Genomic DNA, 17915 nt, shown 5'->3' with positions numbered 1-17915 from the left:
ACGCTTTTTGGCGCATTAGCGCCGCCAAAGGGAACACAGGTTTTTAGGTCAAGTGTATATAAAAAAATATCTTTTTACACAAAGCCAACTTAATCAAGGCCCAGCCTCTTCTCCATTAGAACAAACAACTGGAGGACTTCGAGGAAAAACAGAAAGGAAAGAGAAGTCAAGTGAAACATCATCTGCAAAATAAAACCACTTCTCTCCAAAACAGGTGTGTGTATAATTTACCATAGTACCATTTCAAAAAAACTGTGGAGCTAACAATCTTCTGAGAAGTATTAACTCTGTAACAATCCTCCAAAAAATCTTATAAAACTATTCCCATTGTTTATAAAGAATAAATACATGTACGTTCTGTGATAGGTTAATGCATATATAATTAAAATGGCTAGCAGATAAGTGATATGCATATTAATTTATTGGTGGATCAGACAAATGATCTTTCATCTGAATCAGACTTAACAGTTTTGATTGTAAAAGTTACAACATCCAAAATGTAGCCAAAGCCTTGGATTTTTTATTCGGATTATCCACTCACGCAGACCTCCCCAGACTGGTACCGTTACATATTTGGTATTATACACTGTATTAGATCCAATATTTGTCACTGCGATTGTGCTTAAAAAGATCAAATCAGCCATTTGTGCTGCATCATACTGATCATGATTACAATGTGTATGTTTACAGTCATTTGCAATGTCCTCATGCAGCTATTTCAGGCATGCAAGACCAAGTCCCATCTACTTCAGTGGGGAAATACTGAAATCAAGTGCTTCCCAACCTAACATTTAATTTACATATTTTAAATCAGCAACAAAATCAGACACAAACTGTCCCATAAATGTTGTTTCTTATGCTCAAACAGAGTATATTTCAGGTTGGTCCAGCCAATACTCCCATGCAATCATAAGAGTCAGGACACTGCCATCTGTTGGGAACTAGAGCATCTGCAGTGATGCAATGACTTTACCAATTAAGCTTTGAATCTTTTATTTAGAAGGCAGGAATTATTCTGCCATATTGCGTGTTGAATTTTCATACATTCAAAATAATCTCCGATTATTCTCCGATTGGCTTGAGCAGACAATGGATGGACTGCATTTATTTGTGTATTTGTGTGCACCTCTTGGCTTTGTGTTTGTGGCATAAAAACATATTTGCATATTTACTATTTTATTTATTCATGTATTCAATTTTTTGTGAAGATTCTATATTTGTGGATCTCATTCTATTAAGACATCACACATTGATAAATATATATACACACACACACACACACAGGTGCATCTCAATAAATTAGAATGTCGTGGAAAAGTTCATTTATTTCAGTAATTCAACTCAAATTGTGAAACTTGTGTATTAAATAAATTCAATGCACACAGACTGAAGTAGTTTAAGTCTTTGGTTCTTTTAATTGTGATGATTTTGGCTCACATTTAACAAAAACCCAAAAAATTCAATAAATTAGAATACTTCATAAGACCAATAAAAAAACATTTTTAGTGAATTGTTGGGCTTCTGGAAAGTATGTTAATTTACTGTACATGTACTCAATACTTGGCAGGGGCTGCTTTTGCTTTAATTACTGCCTCAATTCGGCGTGGCATGGAGGTGATCAGTTTGTGGCACTGCTGAGGTGGTATGGAAGCCCAGGTTTCTTTGACAGTGGCCTTTCAGCTCATCTGCATTTTTTGGTCTCTTGTTTCTAATCTTCCTCTTGACAATACCCCATAGATTCTCTCGGGGGTTCAGGTCTGGTGAGTTTGCTGGCCAGTCAAGCACACCAACACCTTGGACATTTAACAACTTTTGGTGCTTTTGGCAGTGTGGGCAGGTGCCAAATCCTGCTGGAAAATGAAATCAGCATCTTCAAAAAGCTGGTCAGCAGAAGGAAGCATGAAGTGCTCTAAAATTTCTTGGTAAACAGGTGCAGTGACTTTGGTTTTCAAAAAACACAATGGACCACCACCAGCAGATGACATTGCACCCCAAATCATCACAGACTGTGGAACCTTAACACTGGACTTCAAGCAACTTGCGCTATGAGCTTCTCCACCCTTCCTCCAGACTCTAGGACCTTGGTTTCCAAATTAAATACAAAACTTGCTCTCATCTGAAAAGAGGACTTTGGACCACTGGGCAACAGTCAAGTTCTTCTTCTCCTTAGCCCAGGTAAGACGCAATAGGAGTGGCTTAACAAGACGAATACAACAACTGTAGCCAAACTCCTTAACATGTCTGTGTGTGGTGGCTCTTGATGCCTTGACCCCAGCCTCAGTCCAGTCCTTGTGAAGTTCACTCAAATTCTTGAATTGATTTTTCTTGACAATCCTCACAATCCTTCAGTTCTCTCGGTTGGTTGTACATCTTTTTCTTCCACACTTTTTTCCTTCCACTCAACTTTCTGTTAACATGCTTGGATACAGCACTCTGTGAACAGTCAGCTTCTTTGGCAATGAATGTTTTTGGCTTACCCTCCTTGTGAAGGGTATCAATGATTGTCTTCTGGACAGCTGTCAGATCAGCAGTCTTCCCCATGATTGTGTAGCCTAGTGAACCAAACTGAGAGACCATTTTGAAGGCTCAGGAAACCTTTGCAGGTGTTTTGCATTGATTAGCTGATTGGCATGTCACCATATTCTAATTTGTTGAGGTTTTTGTTAAATGTGAGCCAAAATCATCACAATTAAAACAACCAAAGACTTAAACTACTTCAGTCTGTGTGCACTGAATTTATTTAATACACAAGTTTCACAATTTGAGCTGAATTACTGAAATAAATGAACGTTTCCACAACATTCTAATTTATTGAGATGCACCTATATTTCACAGGGTCAATTATCTCATTTTCAATTAGTACAAAATGCTGCTGCCAGACTTCTGACTCGTACAAAGAAGACAGAGAATGACCCCAGTCTTGGTTTCTTTACACTGGTTCCCTATTAAATTTAGAATTGAATTTAATGTTTTGTTAATGGTTTTTCAAGTGCATGGCATTGCCCCAAAATATATTGTAGACCTTCTGATTCCTTATCAAAATACAAGAAACATGACATCTTCAAGTCAGATGATTCTTCATGTTCCTAAAACGAAATTAAAATCAAAGGGTGACAGGGCTATCTCTGGGGCTGCTCTTTGATTATGGAACCCTCTTCCAGTGCATATTAAATCTTCCCCATCTGTGGATGCTTTTAAGTCTAGATTGAAATCGTACCTTTTTAGAGTGATCAGGTTTTAATATTTAAAGTTTCATTTTGTTTGTGTAATTGTATGTAATGATGTCGGAAAGCACTTTAGTCAATGGCAGTTGTTTTAAATGTGCTATAGAAATAATTTTTTTTATTGTATTGTAAGACAATATGTAAGGTGAGCAACTTCCATCCTTGACTTTGGTTTATTGTACCATGAATAATGATAAAGTACTACAGACACACTTTGTTTTTTTTCTGTTGATATTTTAAATCCAGATTTGTAGAAATGTAGCATTGCATCAGTGTCTCAGCAATGGATGCTCTGCAGTGAATGGGTGCCGTCAGAATGAGAGTCCAAACAGCTGATTAAAACACAGTAATCCACAGCACTCCAGTCCATCAGTTAACATCTGGAGAAGACAAAAGACGAAACACATCCATCATCAAGATGTTTTAACTCAAATACATAGAGTCCATAATCCATAATAACACTTCCTCCAGTGAAAAAGTGTTCTGGTCTGAATCAGGAGAGAAATATGTTAAGCCCCATTTACATTACATTTAGTCATCTAGCAGACATTTTTATCCAAAGCGACTTACAAATGAGGACAATGGAAGCAATCATACCAACATAAGAACAATAATACATAAATGCTGTGACAAGTCCCAGTTAGTCTAACACAGTACAAATAACAAGAGTAGATAGAATAGAAAAAGAATAGAGAATGGTAGTGTTAGAGGGTCAAGTTTTTTTTTTTTTTAATAAATAAAAAGAAAAGTAGGTAAAATAGAAATAGAATGGGGAGTGCTAGTATGAGATGTACTGCATCTTTAGCAGATTCTTGAAGATGGTTGAGGACTCAGCTGCTGGGATTGAATTGGGCAGGTCATTCCAGCAGAAGGAACAGTTAATGTGAAAGTCTGTGAAAGTGATTCTGTGCCTCTTTGGGAAGAACAATAATGCGCTGTTCACTTGCAGAACGCAAGCTTCTAGAGGCACACAAGTCTGAAGTAATGAATTTGGGTAAATGCTGGGCTCCAAACAGTGACTAAAGCCCGATACACACAGCACGATTTTATCAATCCTATAAGATCGCTGCATGTCACACTGTGTGACATGGATCTTATAAACTTGGCTACGACGTGTGTAGACTGTACTGTAAGAGGAGCATTTTGCATATTCATATTTTTTTTACTTAACCTGTTGTCTACATGATAAGAGAATGCGATGAGCTAAAGATAAAATTCAAGACCTTCTATAAGATTGAAAGTTAGTACTGAAGAAAAACAGGCTGGATGTTTCAAAGACAAATAACAACATTTATAGGATGCACTGAGGAGGAGCCCAAACTACACTCAATGGCCAAGTGATGCTGACATTATGGTCAGTGATACTGGCATGGATTCTGTGTAATAAACAGTTCTGTGTGACTGTATATAGTTCTGAAGTTGGAAAAGATGTTTAGTTCCCAGTTTAAGTGAACCTGTAGTGCCCAGGACATCTACAAGATGGATTAAAATGCTGATAAAGAAGTGTGACATAAACACATGACAGTATGACTGAAATGTAAAAGTGTAAAAAAATAAAACACATTTATTCTGTGGCACCTAAAAAAAATAATTTGGTGCCTAATTTTGTTTCTTATACGAGCCAATGTCTGTGAATGGTTGCAGAGCCAGAGGTTGTTCTGCAGGAAAACGTCAACGCCTTGAATTTTATGCGAGCAGCTATTGGTAGTCAGTGCAAATGATTATTAGCTAAAACAGCTACAAACAAATATGCAGCCGGATTTTGATGTGAGACAACAGGAGATGCACTTTTTCACTTCACAAACAAATAAACACGGATTATGGACTCTATGTATTTTAGTTAAAAACGTCTTAATGCTGGATTTGTCTCATCTTTTGTCTTCTCCAGATGTTAACTGATGGACTGGAGTGCTGTGGATTACTTGTGGATTATTGTGATGTTTTTATCAGCTGTTTGGACTCTCATTCTGACATTTTCATTTCGGGGTGAACTATTCATAGATTGTAAAATAGTTGATATTATGATTCTCATGTTTGTGCATGTAAATGTATTATGTTTATATATATATATATATATATATATATATATATATATATATATATATATATATATATATATATACTTTTATAATGATCATGTTAGTTGATTGGCAAGTCATAGCTAACATATGCTATATGTTCAAACTCTCCCGTCTGCGTTCACTTCACACGGACAAGCCTACACCTGGAGGTGAACCTCCTCACTGTCTCAGCTTTGGACAAGCCTTTTTTAAATGCTTCCCTAGATTTCCGTATCGGCTGAAAGTCTTCCCGCATGAAGGACAGAGGTACGGTTTCTCTCCGGTGTGAACTCTCTCGTGCACTTTAAGGGCTCCTGAAACTGTGAAGCTCTTCTCACAGTGAGAACACTTGTAGGGTTTTTCTCCAGTGTGGATCCGTTCATGCACTTTCAGTTCACCGGCTCTAGTGAAAGTACTTCCACAGTCCAGACACACGTAGGGTTTCTCACCGGTATGTATTTTCTGATGGTCTTTAAACCCGTTGAGCCACAGGAAGCTCTTCCCGCAGAATGAACACACGTATCGCCGCTCGTCTTCGTGAATCCTCATGTGTGTTTTGAGGTGAACGGCCAAGAAAAACTTCTTGTCGCAGCGCTGACAGTGAAAGGGTCTTTCTCCGGTGTGAGAGAGCAGGTGAGTTTTGAGATTGCAGGCCTCTGAAAACCTCCTGCCGCATTCAGGACACTGGTGTAACTTCTCTCCTGAGTGGACCTTCATGTGTCTTTTTAAGCTGTTTTGATGTGTGAAGCTCTTCCCGCACAGCATGCACGCAAAAGGTTTCTCTCCAGAGTGGATCTTCATGTGTTCCTTCAGACCTTCCTTCTGCGTGAAGCTCTTTGTGCACTGAGGGCAGGAGAAAGGCTTCTCTCCGGAGTGAATTCTTAAGTGTCTCTTCAGATCTCCTGAATTTGCGAAACTCTTTCCGCACTGAGAGCACGGAAACGGTTTCTCTCCGGTGTGAATCCTTATGTGCCTCTTAAGGTCTCTTTTACAAGTAAAGCTCTTTCCACACTGAGGACACATGAAAGAATTATTGGGCTCTGTTGTATCCGGCGAGGAATTACTTTCACTCTGAGAGCAACTAAAAGATTTCTCGCCGCTTAAGAAACGTTGAGGTTCCTGATTCTGCTGTTTCTCCTCCCCTTCATCCAGTTCTTCACGTTCCTCTTTCACTTCCACCAGGTCTAAAATGAACACAAAATATTTATAAGTCAATGAAAAGGACTGTCAAAGACTAAATGTTGGTTTTTAACCATTTCATGTGTTTATAGGATTAAAAGAAGATATTTTGTAGATTGTGGGTAACCAAATATTTGCTGGTCCTCATTGACTTCCATTTTTTTGGGTGTACTGTCCCTTTAAATGATGCCATATTCATGTTAGTGCCATCAGATATGGTACATAATTTGTTATTTGACAGTTCCTATCTTTTGGAAAAACAACCCACCCATTTGCAGCTGTCAAGTGTCCAAACCACAGCCTCGGCGGCCAGCAAACTCAACTCTTTCCCTCACTTTGTCAGCAGAGAAGACTCAAAATGACACCAACCTCTCTGTTTCTCAGGATCTTCCTCTTTCTCTCCACATGTTTCTGCATCGCTCTCCTCTTTCACAAACTCCATCTTCACAGCAGTCTATCTCGACTGTTAAACCTGGAGTTTCTCCTGCTTGTTTGGAAACCAGACTTCACCACGTTTATTATTTAGGAATACATCACTGATAAACATTTTCACGTGTTCCGTATGCGTGGATTCGCGGCTTTACTCACAGAAAATAACATCAGTTTTGGCGCCATTTACGAGAAACCGTTAGCGCTCGACACAAAGCTGCAAAATACTACATTCAGTAACCAACATTCATTCACAGTGCTACCTCAGAACAATCTCTAACATCGCGTGCATCTTTAAAACATGTCAAAAGTTTCGTGCAGTTTTATACTCGACCAATGCAGAAGCGCTCCTTCAATACTAATCACTCCTCCTTCCGTAAACCGGAGCCCGAGCCGTATGACGCAGCACGTACGGCGTCACCACAGCAAAATAAAAGTCCGCCCTGTCACGGAGATATCTATTTGACGTGAACTTTTTAATGTTTATTTTTGTAGTTTGCTCATCTTTAATAAATAACTAAAACGGTCTAGAAAATTAAGGACGTCTTTGACCGTTGCGCCTTTTTTAGCGTTTCATGTTGTTTGTTAAATTAAAACAAGTTAAACTTTTAAAAACGTAAATAAACGAATATGTACACAAATAAATAAATGTAGAATATTTAAGTTATAGTTATCGATGTAGAATGCGCCATTGGCCTCGATATATTTTTAGGTATTTGATGTTATTTATTTATTTATTGTTTGTTTGTAGGGCTAAGCAAGTTATTTCTTCCAGCCCTAGCAATATTTCTGATTTGTAATAATAGATGAGTGCATCAAAGTCAATACATTGTTGTTAACATACATTTGAAGCATATGATCAGATGCATTGAAAAAGGTCAAATCTAAACACACACACACACACACACACACACACACACACACACACACAAATATTTAAGACTCAAATCAATGTGCGTCCCAAACCCCCAAAATCAGAAGGTCCCCACATGAATCAGTGATCCAACTACAAACCCAGGCTTGGTTTGCAACAGATCAGGCTTACAGACACGTTTGGGATTCATATTCTTCTTTTTAATAAAGGGACTGTTAGATATTTTGACACAAACAATTAAGAGCAAAGGTTGGAAGGCAGGCAGAATTGAGAAACACAAGCCACTGAGGCCAGACAGGACAGGCAAATTAATGCACAAGAGTAATTGAAGGCATGACTGGAACAGACAGGGTCCCGATGACTGCGAATAGACAACATCAGTGAGAATGTTCAGGCTCTGCAAACACATGACAAGACAAAAGATGTTTCTATATCCGAGTTTCTCCTTCAGTTTCAGGCTTGAAGCTCCATCAGATGGAGTGAGGAGGGATTTAAGGCACAGTTTGTTGTGTTGCTATAAATCAGGTTCAGCACATAAACGACAACAATGTTTCCATCAAAGCAGGAATCAACAGCATTACAATAAAGCTGTAAGATACAATGTTACAAAAACTGATTTGCTCTTTGTGCTCACTGCATGCTACTTTATTTTGCTGATAATTTTCTACATGTTCAGAAACACTAAAAAGACACAGCTGATGCGTTTATCAGTCCATTAAGTGATTTATTCACATGAGTAATGTGGACTAGCACACATTCAAGCTTGATTGATTTTTGCAATAAAAACTAAAATTATTTTCAGTACTGAAGAGCTACAGTTAACTAAATTACATTTTAAAGGCATTAGAAAAGCAAATACACCCATGTTTGTATAGTTTGATAAATGCTACCACATGCAGAGAAATGTTAACACTGTAATGGTGCGTTCAAGTCATGACGGAAAGATCGTATTTATGAGTTGAACGCACATGAACGCCAACACAAAGTGGTTATTATGAGCGGGAAACTCTAACTTTTCTTTAAGCCCAGTGTATCCGTGTTGGGGGCGTGTCAGTGAAAAACATGTCAGATGCAATGGACCAGCCAAAGACCTCCGTGAAAATCTCTATACAGTACACGGATTCATCTGGTGATTTCCTCTTATGTGTGGATATTTGGTTTTATTTAGTGTAAATCAGTTTAATCAGCTCAATATGATATGCTGCTGGCTGATGTTAGCTATGTTACACCCCTAGTAGGGTAAACAACAACAACAAAAAAAGGTATGTAGAAAAGTTAAATCGGCATCATGTTCTGACTAACGTGACTTGAATACACCTGATGTGGTAATTACGACTTGTCAACTCATAAGTACTAACTTCCCAGGAGGACTTGAGTGCAGTTGGCAATTTTTTCTAAACTAATACTTCGACCTCCCTTAAATATCCTAAATGTGACCCTGGAGCACAAAACCAGTGGTAAAGCTCTTTTTTTTTTTTATTGAGATGTATGAGTCATCTGAAAGCTGAATAAATAATCTCTCCATTGATGTGTGGTTTGTTAGGAGGACAATATTTGTCTGAGATACAACTATTTGAAAATCTCGAATCTGAGGGAGCAAAAAAATCTAAATATTGAGAAAAATCATCTTTAAAGTTGTTCAGATGAAGTTCTTAGCAATGCATATTACTAATCAAAAATTAAGTTTTGATATATTTACGGTAGAAAATGTACAAAATATCTTCATGGAACATGATCTTTTCTTAATATCCTAATGATTTTTGTCATAAAAGAGAAATGTATAATTGTGATCCATACAATGTATTGTTGTCTATTGCTACAAATATACCTGTGCTACTGATGACTGCTTCTGTGCTGCAGGGACACATATGGTCTTTTGTTGGGGTAAAAATCCAAACGTGTTGAATCTTGGTCACTTTTTCAGCTTTGGACAAGCCTTTTTTAAATGTTTTCCCAAACTCCCGTATCGACTGAACGTCTTCCCGCAGGAGGGACAGAGGTATGGTTTCTCTCCGGTGTGGACTCTCTCGTGTACTTTCAGTCCCGATGACTGAGTGAAGCTCTTCGCACAGTGAGAACACTTGTAGGGTTTTTCTCCGGTGTGGATCCGTTCATGCACTTTTAGTTCGGCGGCTCTAGCGAAGGTTTTCCCACAGTCCAGACACATGTAGGGTTTCTCACCGATGTGTGTTTTCTGATGGTCTTTAAAACCGTGCAGCCACAGAAAGCTCTTCCCGCAGAATGAACACACGTATCGCCGCTCATCTTCGTGAATCCTCATGTGTGTTTTGAGGTGAACAGCCAGGAAAAACTTCTTGTCACAGCGCTGACAGTGAAAGGGTCTTTCTCCGGTGTGAGAGAGCAGGTGAGTTTTGAGATTGCAGGCCTCTGAAAACCTCCTGCCGCATTCAGGACACTGGTGTAACTTCTCTCCTGAGTGGACTTCATGTGAACTTTGAGCGTGCTCTGTTGTGTGAAGCTCTTCCCGCACAGCATGCACGTGAAAGGCTTCTCTCCGGAGTGGATTTTGGCGTGTTCCCTCAGAACCTCCTTCTGTTTGTAGCTCTTTCCGCACTGAGGGCAGGTGTACGGTCTTTCTCGCGAGTGAATCCGTATGTGTCTTTTCAGCTCTCCTGAGCTCGGGAAGCTCTTTGCACACTGACGGCACGTGAAAGGCCTCTCTCCGGTGTGAATCCGAACATGCCTCTTCAATCCTCCTGAGTTTGTGAAGCTCTTTCCGCACTGAGGACAGGTGAAAGGTCTCTCTCCGGTGTGGATCTTGAAGTGATCCTTAAGGCTTCCTTTGCAGGTGAAGCTCTTGGCGCACTGAGGACAGGTGTATGGTCTCTCTCCGGTGTGGATCACCATGTGAACCTCCAGGTGTCCCTTACGAGTGAACCTCTTTCCACACTGAGAGCAGGAGAACGAGCCTTTAGCGTCCGCTCTTTTTTGTGAAACGTTCTTTTCAGTGTCTGAGGAACTAGAAGACTTTTCCCCGCTTACTAAATCATGAGATTCCTGATTCTGCTGCTTCTCCTTCACCTCATTCTGTTCTTGACTTTCTTCTTCCTCTTCCGTCAGGTCTAAAATAAACAACAAAAACAATGAATGCAACACATACGAAAGAAGCAGAAAATACATCTCCAGTAGAGTGATATTTGATGCACTAAACATGTCCATAAGAGATGTATCTATAATAACTAGGGCTGTCAATTTAACATGTTAATTTGGTGCGATTAATTAATAATGCATTAAAATGATTAACACATTTAATGCATCACCCACCCAGACCTGTACATCATCTTTTGTTGATGCACTTGCTGATGAACATATTATGTTAGCTTATATTTCAGACACAATATTGTCTTTTCTTCCCAATTTTGTCACTGCAGAACTGCTGAGCAAGACACAGCGGCGTTTTGTTACTGAATCAATCTGTAGCTTCAAACGAATCAAGTGAGTCATTGATTCATAAAGACAGCTGCTGAGTCAGGAAGTGCATACTAATATACTACTATTACTATTTTTAGAATAGCTTTCTAGGGCAAAAAGTAAGATATTTCTAAACTGAGCAAGTCGCTTGCTTAGTTCCTGAATGAATCATCCATTGGAACAAATCAGTTGAGTGAATGACTCAACTTTTATTCCATAAAAAAACATACCCATGTGTTATCCTTAGTTATGCAATGTTGAATTTAATGTTTATTAAAATGTTTATCTCTAAAGCTACATTTTTGTATTGTCTATTCAATGCTTTCGTCACTGAACATAATAATGACTTTAAACGATCTTTCGAGGGGTAATTTCCTAGCCACAATTGATGTATGATTAATTAAATGACACAACATGTAATTAATTAGATTTTAATCTTTTAAAAATGCAATCGCTTGACAGCTCTAATTATTACTATAATTGAGACTTTTAGAATTTTTATGGCATTTTTGCTGTCCAAGCTTTGTTACCTTAATGCTCGTAATTTATTATTAATGAAGAATCAAGAATGATCACCAACCTCTCTGTTCCTCTTTCTCTCCGCATGTTTCTGCATCACTCTCCTCTTCAACAAACTCCATCTTCACAGTAGTATGCAGATAATAGTAGGTTATTAGAAGCAGATTTTCTTTGTCTTCGTCACGAAGAAAGAAAACAAAAGGCGAGATATATCAATCGCTCACGCATTTCAGCATATATGTTCTAATATTTACCTAACGATATACTTCACAATAAAGCATTGCAATTTATTTCCGACAGTAATCTATTAGATCTAATAATCGAGCATAACAATGTCGCTGGAATACTTTTGTAAAACGCGAATCCATCTGTCACCGGTTTCTTATCGTTTCGCACACCTTAAGCGCATATTATTCCGTTTAAAAGCACAAACCTCTGCTCGATGGATTTTCTGCAGCCTGGCGCAGCCCTGATGACGTCACTGGCCTAAAACATGTGTTCGAGCTCCTCTGTGTTCGTTTTTAAAGTTTACGGAACGTTCTTAAAGCAGAATTAATATGTTCCCGTAACGTCTTGTATGCGCGCAGAACGTGTTCAAATATTATTTTCAGAAACAACAACAGAAGGTTCTTATAGCATTTTCAAAATTATAGAATGGAATGTTTCTCTAATGTTCACATAAGGAAAAAAAAAGTTCTTTAAACATGAAAAAAATGGGTGTTTTAAACACTCAAAAGTAACGTTTTAGTAATGTTTTCAAAAAGATAGAAAAGAATGTTCTTATAACATTCACATAAACAAGAAGAAAATTAAAAACAAAACTGAGTTTTGAACATTTAAAAAACATTCAGTAATATTGTCTTCATAATAACTTAAAAGGGATGTTTGCAAAACGTTCTTAGCACATATTTTTGTTAGCTGGGCTGATGGAGGATCTTCTGCATGGGGCTGTTGCTGAAAGATACAGCAGTGAAAGCATATCTCATTTACTTTTATCAGGAAATAAAGAAACTTTACTTTTAAAAGTTGAAGTCTTTATTATGCATTTGTTTATGTACAAATTAAGTGATAGTAGCAGGTCAAATCTCTGACCAGCCTGCCAAATCTGCAGTCTTTTTAACTTCAAACTGAGTCCATAATCTGATGCAGTGCTACATTTCTACAAACCTGATGAAGAAACAAACTCATCCTGATCTGGGGTGACCTGAGGATGAGCACATTTTCATTTTTGGATGAACTATTCCTTTATCCTTTGACTTATCAGACAAATTATTACATCATTATCCAAATACTGATACAACAGAAAGTTATTTTATTCGATTAATAATCATTGACTTATGGACTGAAGAAGATATGTGTGCTCCATACATCCAATTATATTTCTGTATGTATTAATAATTCAGATGATGTACATTTCTACATCAAAGTACATAAAACCATCTCAGAGAATTTAACTGACGGACATCAGTCCTCTGTGTATGTTTATTGTTTTTAGGAAATTGCACAAAAGCCTTAAACAACGGTCATGAAATTAAGAGAAAATTTCCTTTTGAAAAATAAATCACAATGCATACAATTTGTTTGATTTTGAATGCAGACCGGTAATGTATGAGATGATGACCGTCTGTACAATATTTCTGAAAGAGAGTAAAAGATTGTTGCTGTATTCCTCATTTGGATAAAAACGTCTGCTAAATAAATAACCGCAAAAACGGGAGAGGAAATTGCTGAATTATAAAAGTGCTCTAGTAAAAGTACTCCCAGTCCAAGCACACATATACATCATTATGTGTTTTCTGATGGACAAACCTGTTAAAGCCACAAAAAACTCCAACAAAATAGAGGAAAGGATGACTTTGGCTGGATGTGAATCTTTCTTAAGGCGTCTGAAAGTACATATGTACAAACTTTCACTTTTTCACTTATTAACTAACTATACTATAAGCATTTGTAATCTTTTCATGATTTTTGCAAATAAAAACAAAGTAGGAATACAGAAATCACCTAATTTCCTCCACAAACACATAATAACAGCTGTCGACTGATCTAGTTTTTTAAAATGATCTCATTGAAAGTATTTCCAGTTCCCCATGGATCTGAAGAACTTTGATGAACAAAATTTCATTTTTAAGATGTAAGATAAAATAAATAAAGACACATATTGGCATTGTTTGACGAATGCTATCACGTGCAAAAAAAAAAGGTGATTTTCAAGAATACTGCTATTGAATAATACAAGAGCATTCATAAAATTTTTGTAGCATTCACAGAATTCCACATACTTCCTTAATATTCCTTTAAGGTTCCAAAAATGTTATTTTAGAGGACATACTGTACCGTAGTTGGAGTTCAAGGTGAATCTCCTCACCAGTGTTGGGAAAGTTACTTTCAAAAGTAATGTATTACAATGTTGCGTTACTCCCAAAAAAACGAATTACGTTACTTTGTTACTTTTTATGGAAAGTAATGCGTTACGTTACTTTTGCGTTACTTTTCAAATCTGGGTAGGGCTTGCTCGCTTGTTTTTAATATAAAAAGTTCTACAATTGTTAGTTGACTGGCAAGTCACAGCTAACAGGCTATTTGTTTACACTGCAAGCCGAACTCTCCCATCTGCGTTCACTTCACACGGACAAGCCTACACCTGGAGGTGAACCTCCTCACTGTCTCAGCTTTGGACAAGCCTTTTTTAAATGTTTCCCTAGATTTCCATATCGGCTGAAAGTCTTCCCGCAGGAAGGACAGAGGTACGGTTTCTCTCCGGTGTGAACTCTCTCGTGGATTTTCAGTGCTCCCGACTGAGTGAAGCTCTTCTCACAGTGAGAACACTTGTAGGGTTTTTCTCCGGTGTGGATCCGTTCATGCACTTTCAGTTCACCGGCTCTAGTGAAAGTACTTCCACAGTCCAGACACACGTGGGGTTTCTCACCGATGTGGGTTTTCTGATGGTCTAAACCCGTTGAGCCACAGGAAGCTCTTCCCGCAGAATGAACACACGTATCGCCGCTCGTCTTCGTGAATCCTCATGTGTGTTTTTGAGGTGAACGGAGGAAAAAACTTCTTGTCGCAGCGCTGACAGTGAAAGGGTCTTTCTCCGGTGTGAGAGAGCAGGTGAGTTTTGAGATTGCAGGCCTCTGAAAACCTCCTGCCGCATTCAGGACACTGGTGTAGCTTCTCTCCTGAATGGACCTTCATGTGTCTTTTTAAGCTCCGCTGATGTGTGAAGCTCTTCCCGCACAGCATGCATGTGAAAAGCTTCTCTCCAGAGTGGATTTTCATGTGTTCCTTCAGACCTTCCTTCTGCGTGAAGCTCTTTGTGCACTGAGGGCAGGAGAAAGGCTTCTCTCCGGAGTGAATTCTTAAGTGTCTCTTCAGATCTCCTGAACTGGTGAAGCTCTTTCCGCACTGAGAGCACGGAAAAGGTTTCTCTCCGGTGTGAATCCTTATGTGCCTCTTAAGATCTTCTTGACGTGCAAAACTCCATCCACATTGAGGACAGGTGAAGGGCTTTTCTCCGGAGTGGATCTTGAAGTGATCCTTAAGGCTTCCTTTGCAGGTGAAGCTCTTGGCGCACTGAGGACAGGTGTATGGTCTCTCTCCCGTGTGGATGATCATGTGGATCTTCAGGTGTCCTTTACGTGTGAAACTCTTTCCACACTGAGAGCAGGTGAACAGGTTTTTGGCGTCTGTTCTTTGAGATGTTTCTTGTGATTGATTATTATCGTTCTGTGAACAACTACAAGACTGCTTCGCATTTATGAACTGATGAGGTTCCTCATGCGGATCTTTCTGCTCCACTTCATTCAGCTCTGGACGTTCCTCTTTCACTTCCATCAGGCCTAAAACATGTTAAATTGTCCAGATCAATTCAAGAATGACAAAGTAAAATGTAATCTAAAAATGCCATCTGATCTGGTGTATATATAGATGCTATAGTTGGTTATTTTCATTTAGATGCATCCCAGCTAACAAAAATTACATTCTAAGAATGTTCCCATTGAGGTATAAAAATGTTATTGACGAACATTCAAAACATCTAGTAGTTTTAAAAACTTTTTTTCTTGGTTATTTATAAATGTTAAAGGGATAGTTCACCCAAAAGTAAAAAATGACAGTTTCTTTCCTCTGCTAAACACAAAATAAGATATTTTGAAGAATGTTTATAACCAGACAGTTGAAAGTGGTCACTGATTGCCATGGTACGGAAAAAACTACTATGGAAGTCAGTGACTACCATCAACTGTTAAGTTGGCAACATTCTTCAAAATTTCTTCATTTTCAACAGCTGAAAGAAATTCATACAAGTTTGGAACGATGTGGGAGAATAAATGATGACAGAATTTTAATTTTTGGATGAATTATCGTTTTATGGGAACATTACATTTGGTTCTCTTGATGTCCCAAAAGAAATAGTAACATTTAAAAACATTAGATGAATATCCAACCTATATGTTTCAAAAAAAGTTTCACAAATAGTGTATAAAAATGTTTTTGTGCTAACACATTTAAACATGATTAAAAACCAGGTAACAACAGGTTACTGTTCGTAACCCCAGTTCTCTGAAACATCGAGAGGAGAGATCCACCAATGGTAAGCGCATCCGCAGTCTGACTTCTGCAGAAGCATCCAATTGCACAAAGTCTGGCTTAACAGACAGCAGCGCGTGCCCAATGGCAGGTACGGGGTTACGAACAGTAACCTATTGTTCTCTTTCATCATCTTGTGTTTGAGATCCACCTATGGGAGAGATGGACAGCTCCCCGGTTGCCCAATACACTCCGGCATCACCTTTTTCCCCATCTGAGTCAGAGAATCCCAAGTCGATGCTCTGAGTAGCGGCCACCTTAAGCCTCTGATGCAGGAGCTTCTTAAGGGAGCACTAAGCAATGGCTACAGTTCTCCGGGAAACCAATGGCTTCTTGAGCGTGTTTAAGACCCATGCAAACCACGCAAAAGGGATAGGGATCCCTAGCGGCGATGAGGGCCGCTCGCGACTGGTTATCCACGGGGGTAGCCAGATTCAATATCGAAAGCACCTTTAGTCGTGGACAGAAGGTGGAGTTAAAGAAAAGGCGATGTAAGAGCTGGGTAGCCTAGCAACAAATGCAAGCGTGGGCGGATTGGAAGATAAAACAGCTAACCTGGTAAAAACGACACAATGAGCTGTGAGTAATTTTCCAGAGGTCGCGAGAAGTGCACGTCACCTGAGGAAAGGCAGCGCCGCTAGGGGCTTTATGCGCTCGGTTAAAGGGCGGTCCCTTACCTGCCATTGGGCACGCGCTCCTGTCCGTCAGGCCAGACTCTGTGAAGCTGGATGCCCTTCCCATAGGTGTATCTCGAACACGAGATGATGAAAGAGAACTCTGAACGAACATTCTATTAATGCTACTTGAAGAATATTTGCTCGTTACATTTAGAGAACCTTGCCAGAACATTTTGAAAAAAAAAAAAAAAAACCCTTCTGTTAGTTGAGATTCTGTATATGATTTTTTACTAAAACGTACTGTTTAATTTCACAGCTCCAGTGATTTTCTAAGGTCTAAGTGTGTGAGAATTTGTTCACTGTGAGCAGTCATTATTTTAGAATAAAAAATGATCACCAACCTCTCTGCTTATTTTCTTCCTCTTCCTCTCCGCATTTTTCTTCATCACTCATGTCTTCACTCTTCTCTTTAACAAACTCCATTTTCACAATAATGTCATGCAGATCTCAGCTGTTAAACCTGGGTGTTTTTCCTGCCTGTTTGGAAGCCAGACTGTGAACGTTATGAAGCACCGATGCAAAATGAATCCCTGTTCCTAATGCTCGGATGCGCTTTACTGTCATAAACGATGCGCTAATTCCGAGACCAACAGCATTTTACAAAAGCATTACTATATCATATTATGGCGATGATGATTATATATACATTAAGATAATATATGCATATACGTTACGCTGAATGCTTTCAGTAATACTGCAATGCATTTGAAGCACATTTGTGAATTACAGGAAACTACTTTAGAATGTTCTGTAACTATTCATGCATCTCAAACCGCAAACACAAACCTGCCTTCAGCTGCAGTCTGAGCGCGTGACGTCACACGCTGCGCCCATCGCAGCACTCGGCGAAGCAAAATAAAAGTCTTCATCAAATAATAATAATATAATAATAGTGTTTGCTGGCATATATTTAAATTTTTAAAAACTTCCAATA

At 38.7% G+C, this 17915-nt stretch overlaps 1 protein-coding gene and 1 pseudogene across 4 annotated transcripts; both read right to left on the bottom strand.

Moving 5' to 3' along the window:
* Positions 1–5134: 5134 nt before the first annotated feature.
* Positions 5135–12182, bottom strand: LOC109112325 (gastrula zinc finger protein XlCGF8.2DB-like). 4 transcript variants are annotated; one of them, XM_042717675.1, is made up of 4 exons: positions 11779–12144; positions 10770–10849; positions 10215–10676; positions 5135–6001 (listed from the first exon to the last, which is right to left on the bottom strand). In XM_042717675.1, the coding sequence occupies exons 1-4, from the start codon at positions 11837–11839 to the stop codon at positions 5465–5467; spliced, it is 1140 nt and encodes a 379-aa protein (XP_042573609.1). In that variant the 5' UTR covers positions 11840–12144; the 3' UTR covers positions 5135–5464. The 4 variants fall into 4 exon arrangements, with proteins under 4 accessions (XP_042573609.1, XP_018925373.1, XP_018925368.1 ...); XM_019069828.2 differs by lacking the exons at positions 10215–10676; positions 10770–10849; positions 11779–12144 and adding exons at positions 6833–6950; positions 7052–7298 and having other exon boundaries at positions 5137–6468; XM_019069823.2 differs by lacking the exons at positions 10215–10676; positions 10770–10849; positions 11779–12144 and adding exons at positions 6833–6947; positions 7052–7298 and having other exon boundaries at positions 5137–6468.
* Positions 12183–12648: 466 nt separating this feature from the next.
* On the bottom strand, positions 12649–17804 carry LOC109112342 (annotated as a pseudogene).
* Between the last annotated feature and the right edge of the window lie 111 nt (positions 17805–17915).

Source organism: Cyprinus carpio, chromosome B2, assembly GCF_018340385.1.
Source record: "Cyprinus carpio isolate SPL01 chromosome B2, ASM1834038v1, whole genome shotgun sequence".
Taxonomy (NCBI): Eukaryota; Metazoa; Chordata; class Actinopteri; order Cypriniformes; family Cyprinidae; genus Cyprinus; species Cyprinus carpio.
The sequence above is the reverse complement of the archived record's forward strand: the minus strand, read 5'-3'. Positions and strand labels throughout refer to the sequence as shown.

Bases quoted from the DNA above. Each gene is read 5' to 3' on its own strand.
- LOC109112325 (XM_042717674.1), bottom strand. From the start codon at position 11,839: ATGGAGTTTGTTGAAGAGGAGAGTGATGCAGAAACATGCGGAGAGAAA. The intron at 10,850-11,778 runs GTTGGTGATCAT...TGTTTATTTTAG, and splicing joins AGAGAAAGAGGAACAGAGAG to ACCTGACGGAAGAGGAAGAA. The intron at 6,002-10,214 runs ATGAAGTCCACT...TTAAAAAGACAC, and splicing joins AGAGCACGCTCAAAGTTCAC to ATGAAGGTCCACTCAGGAGA.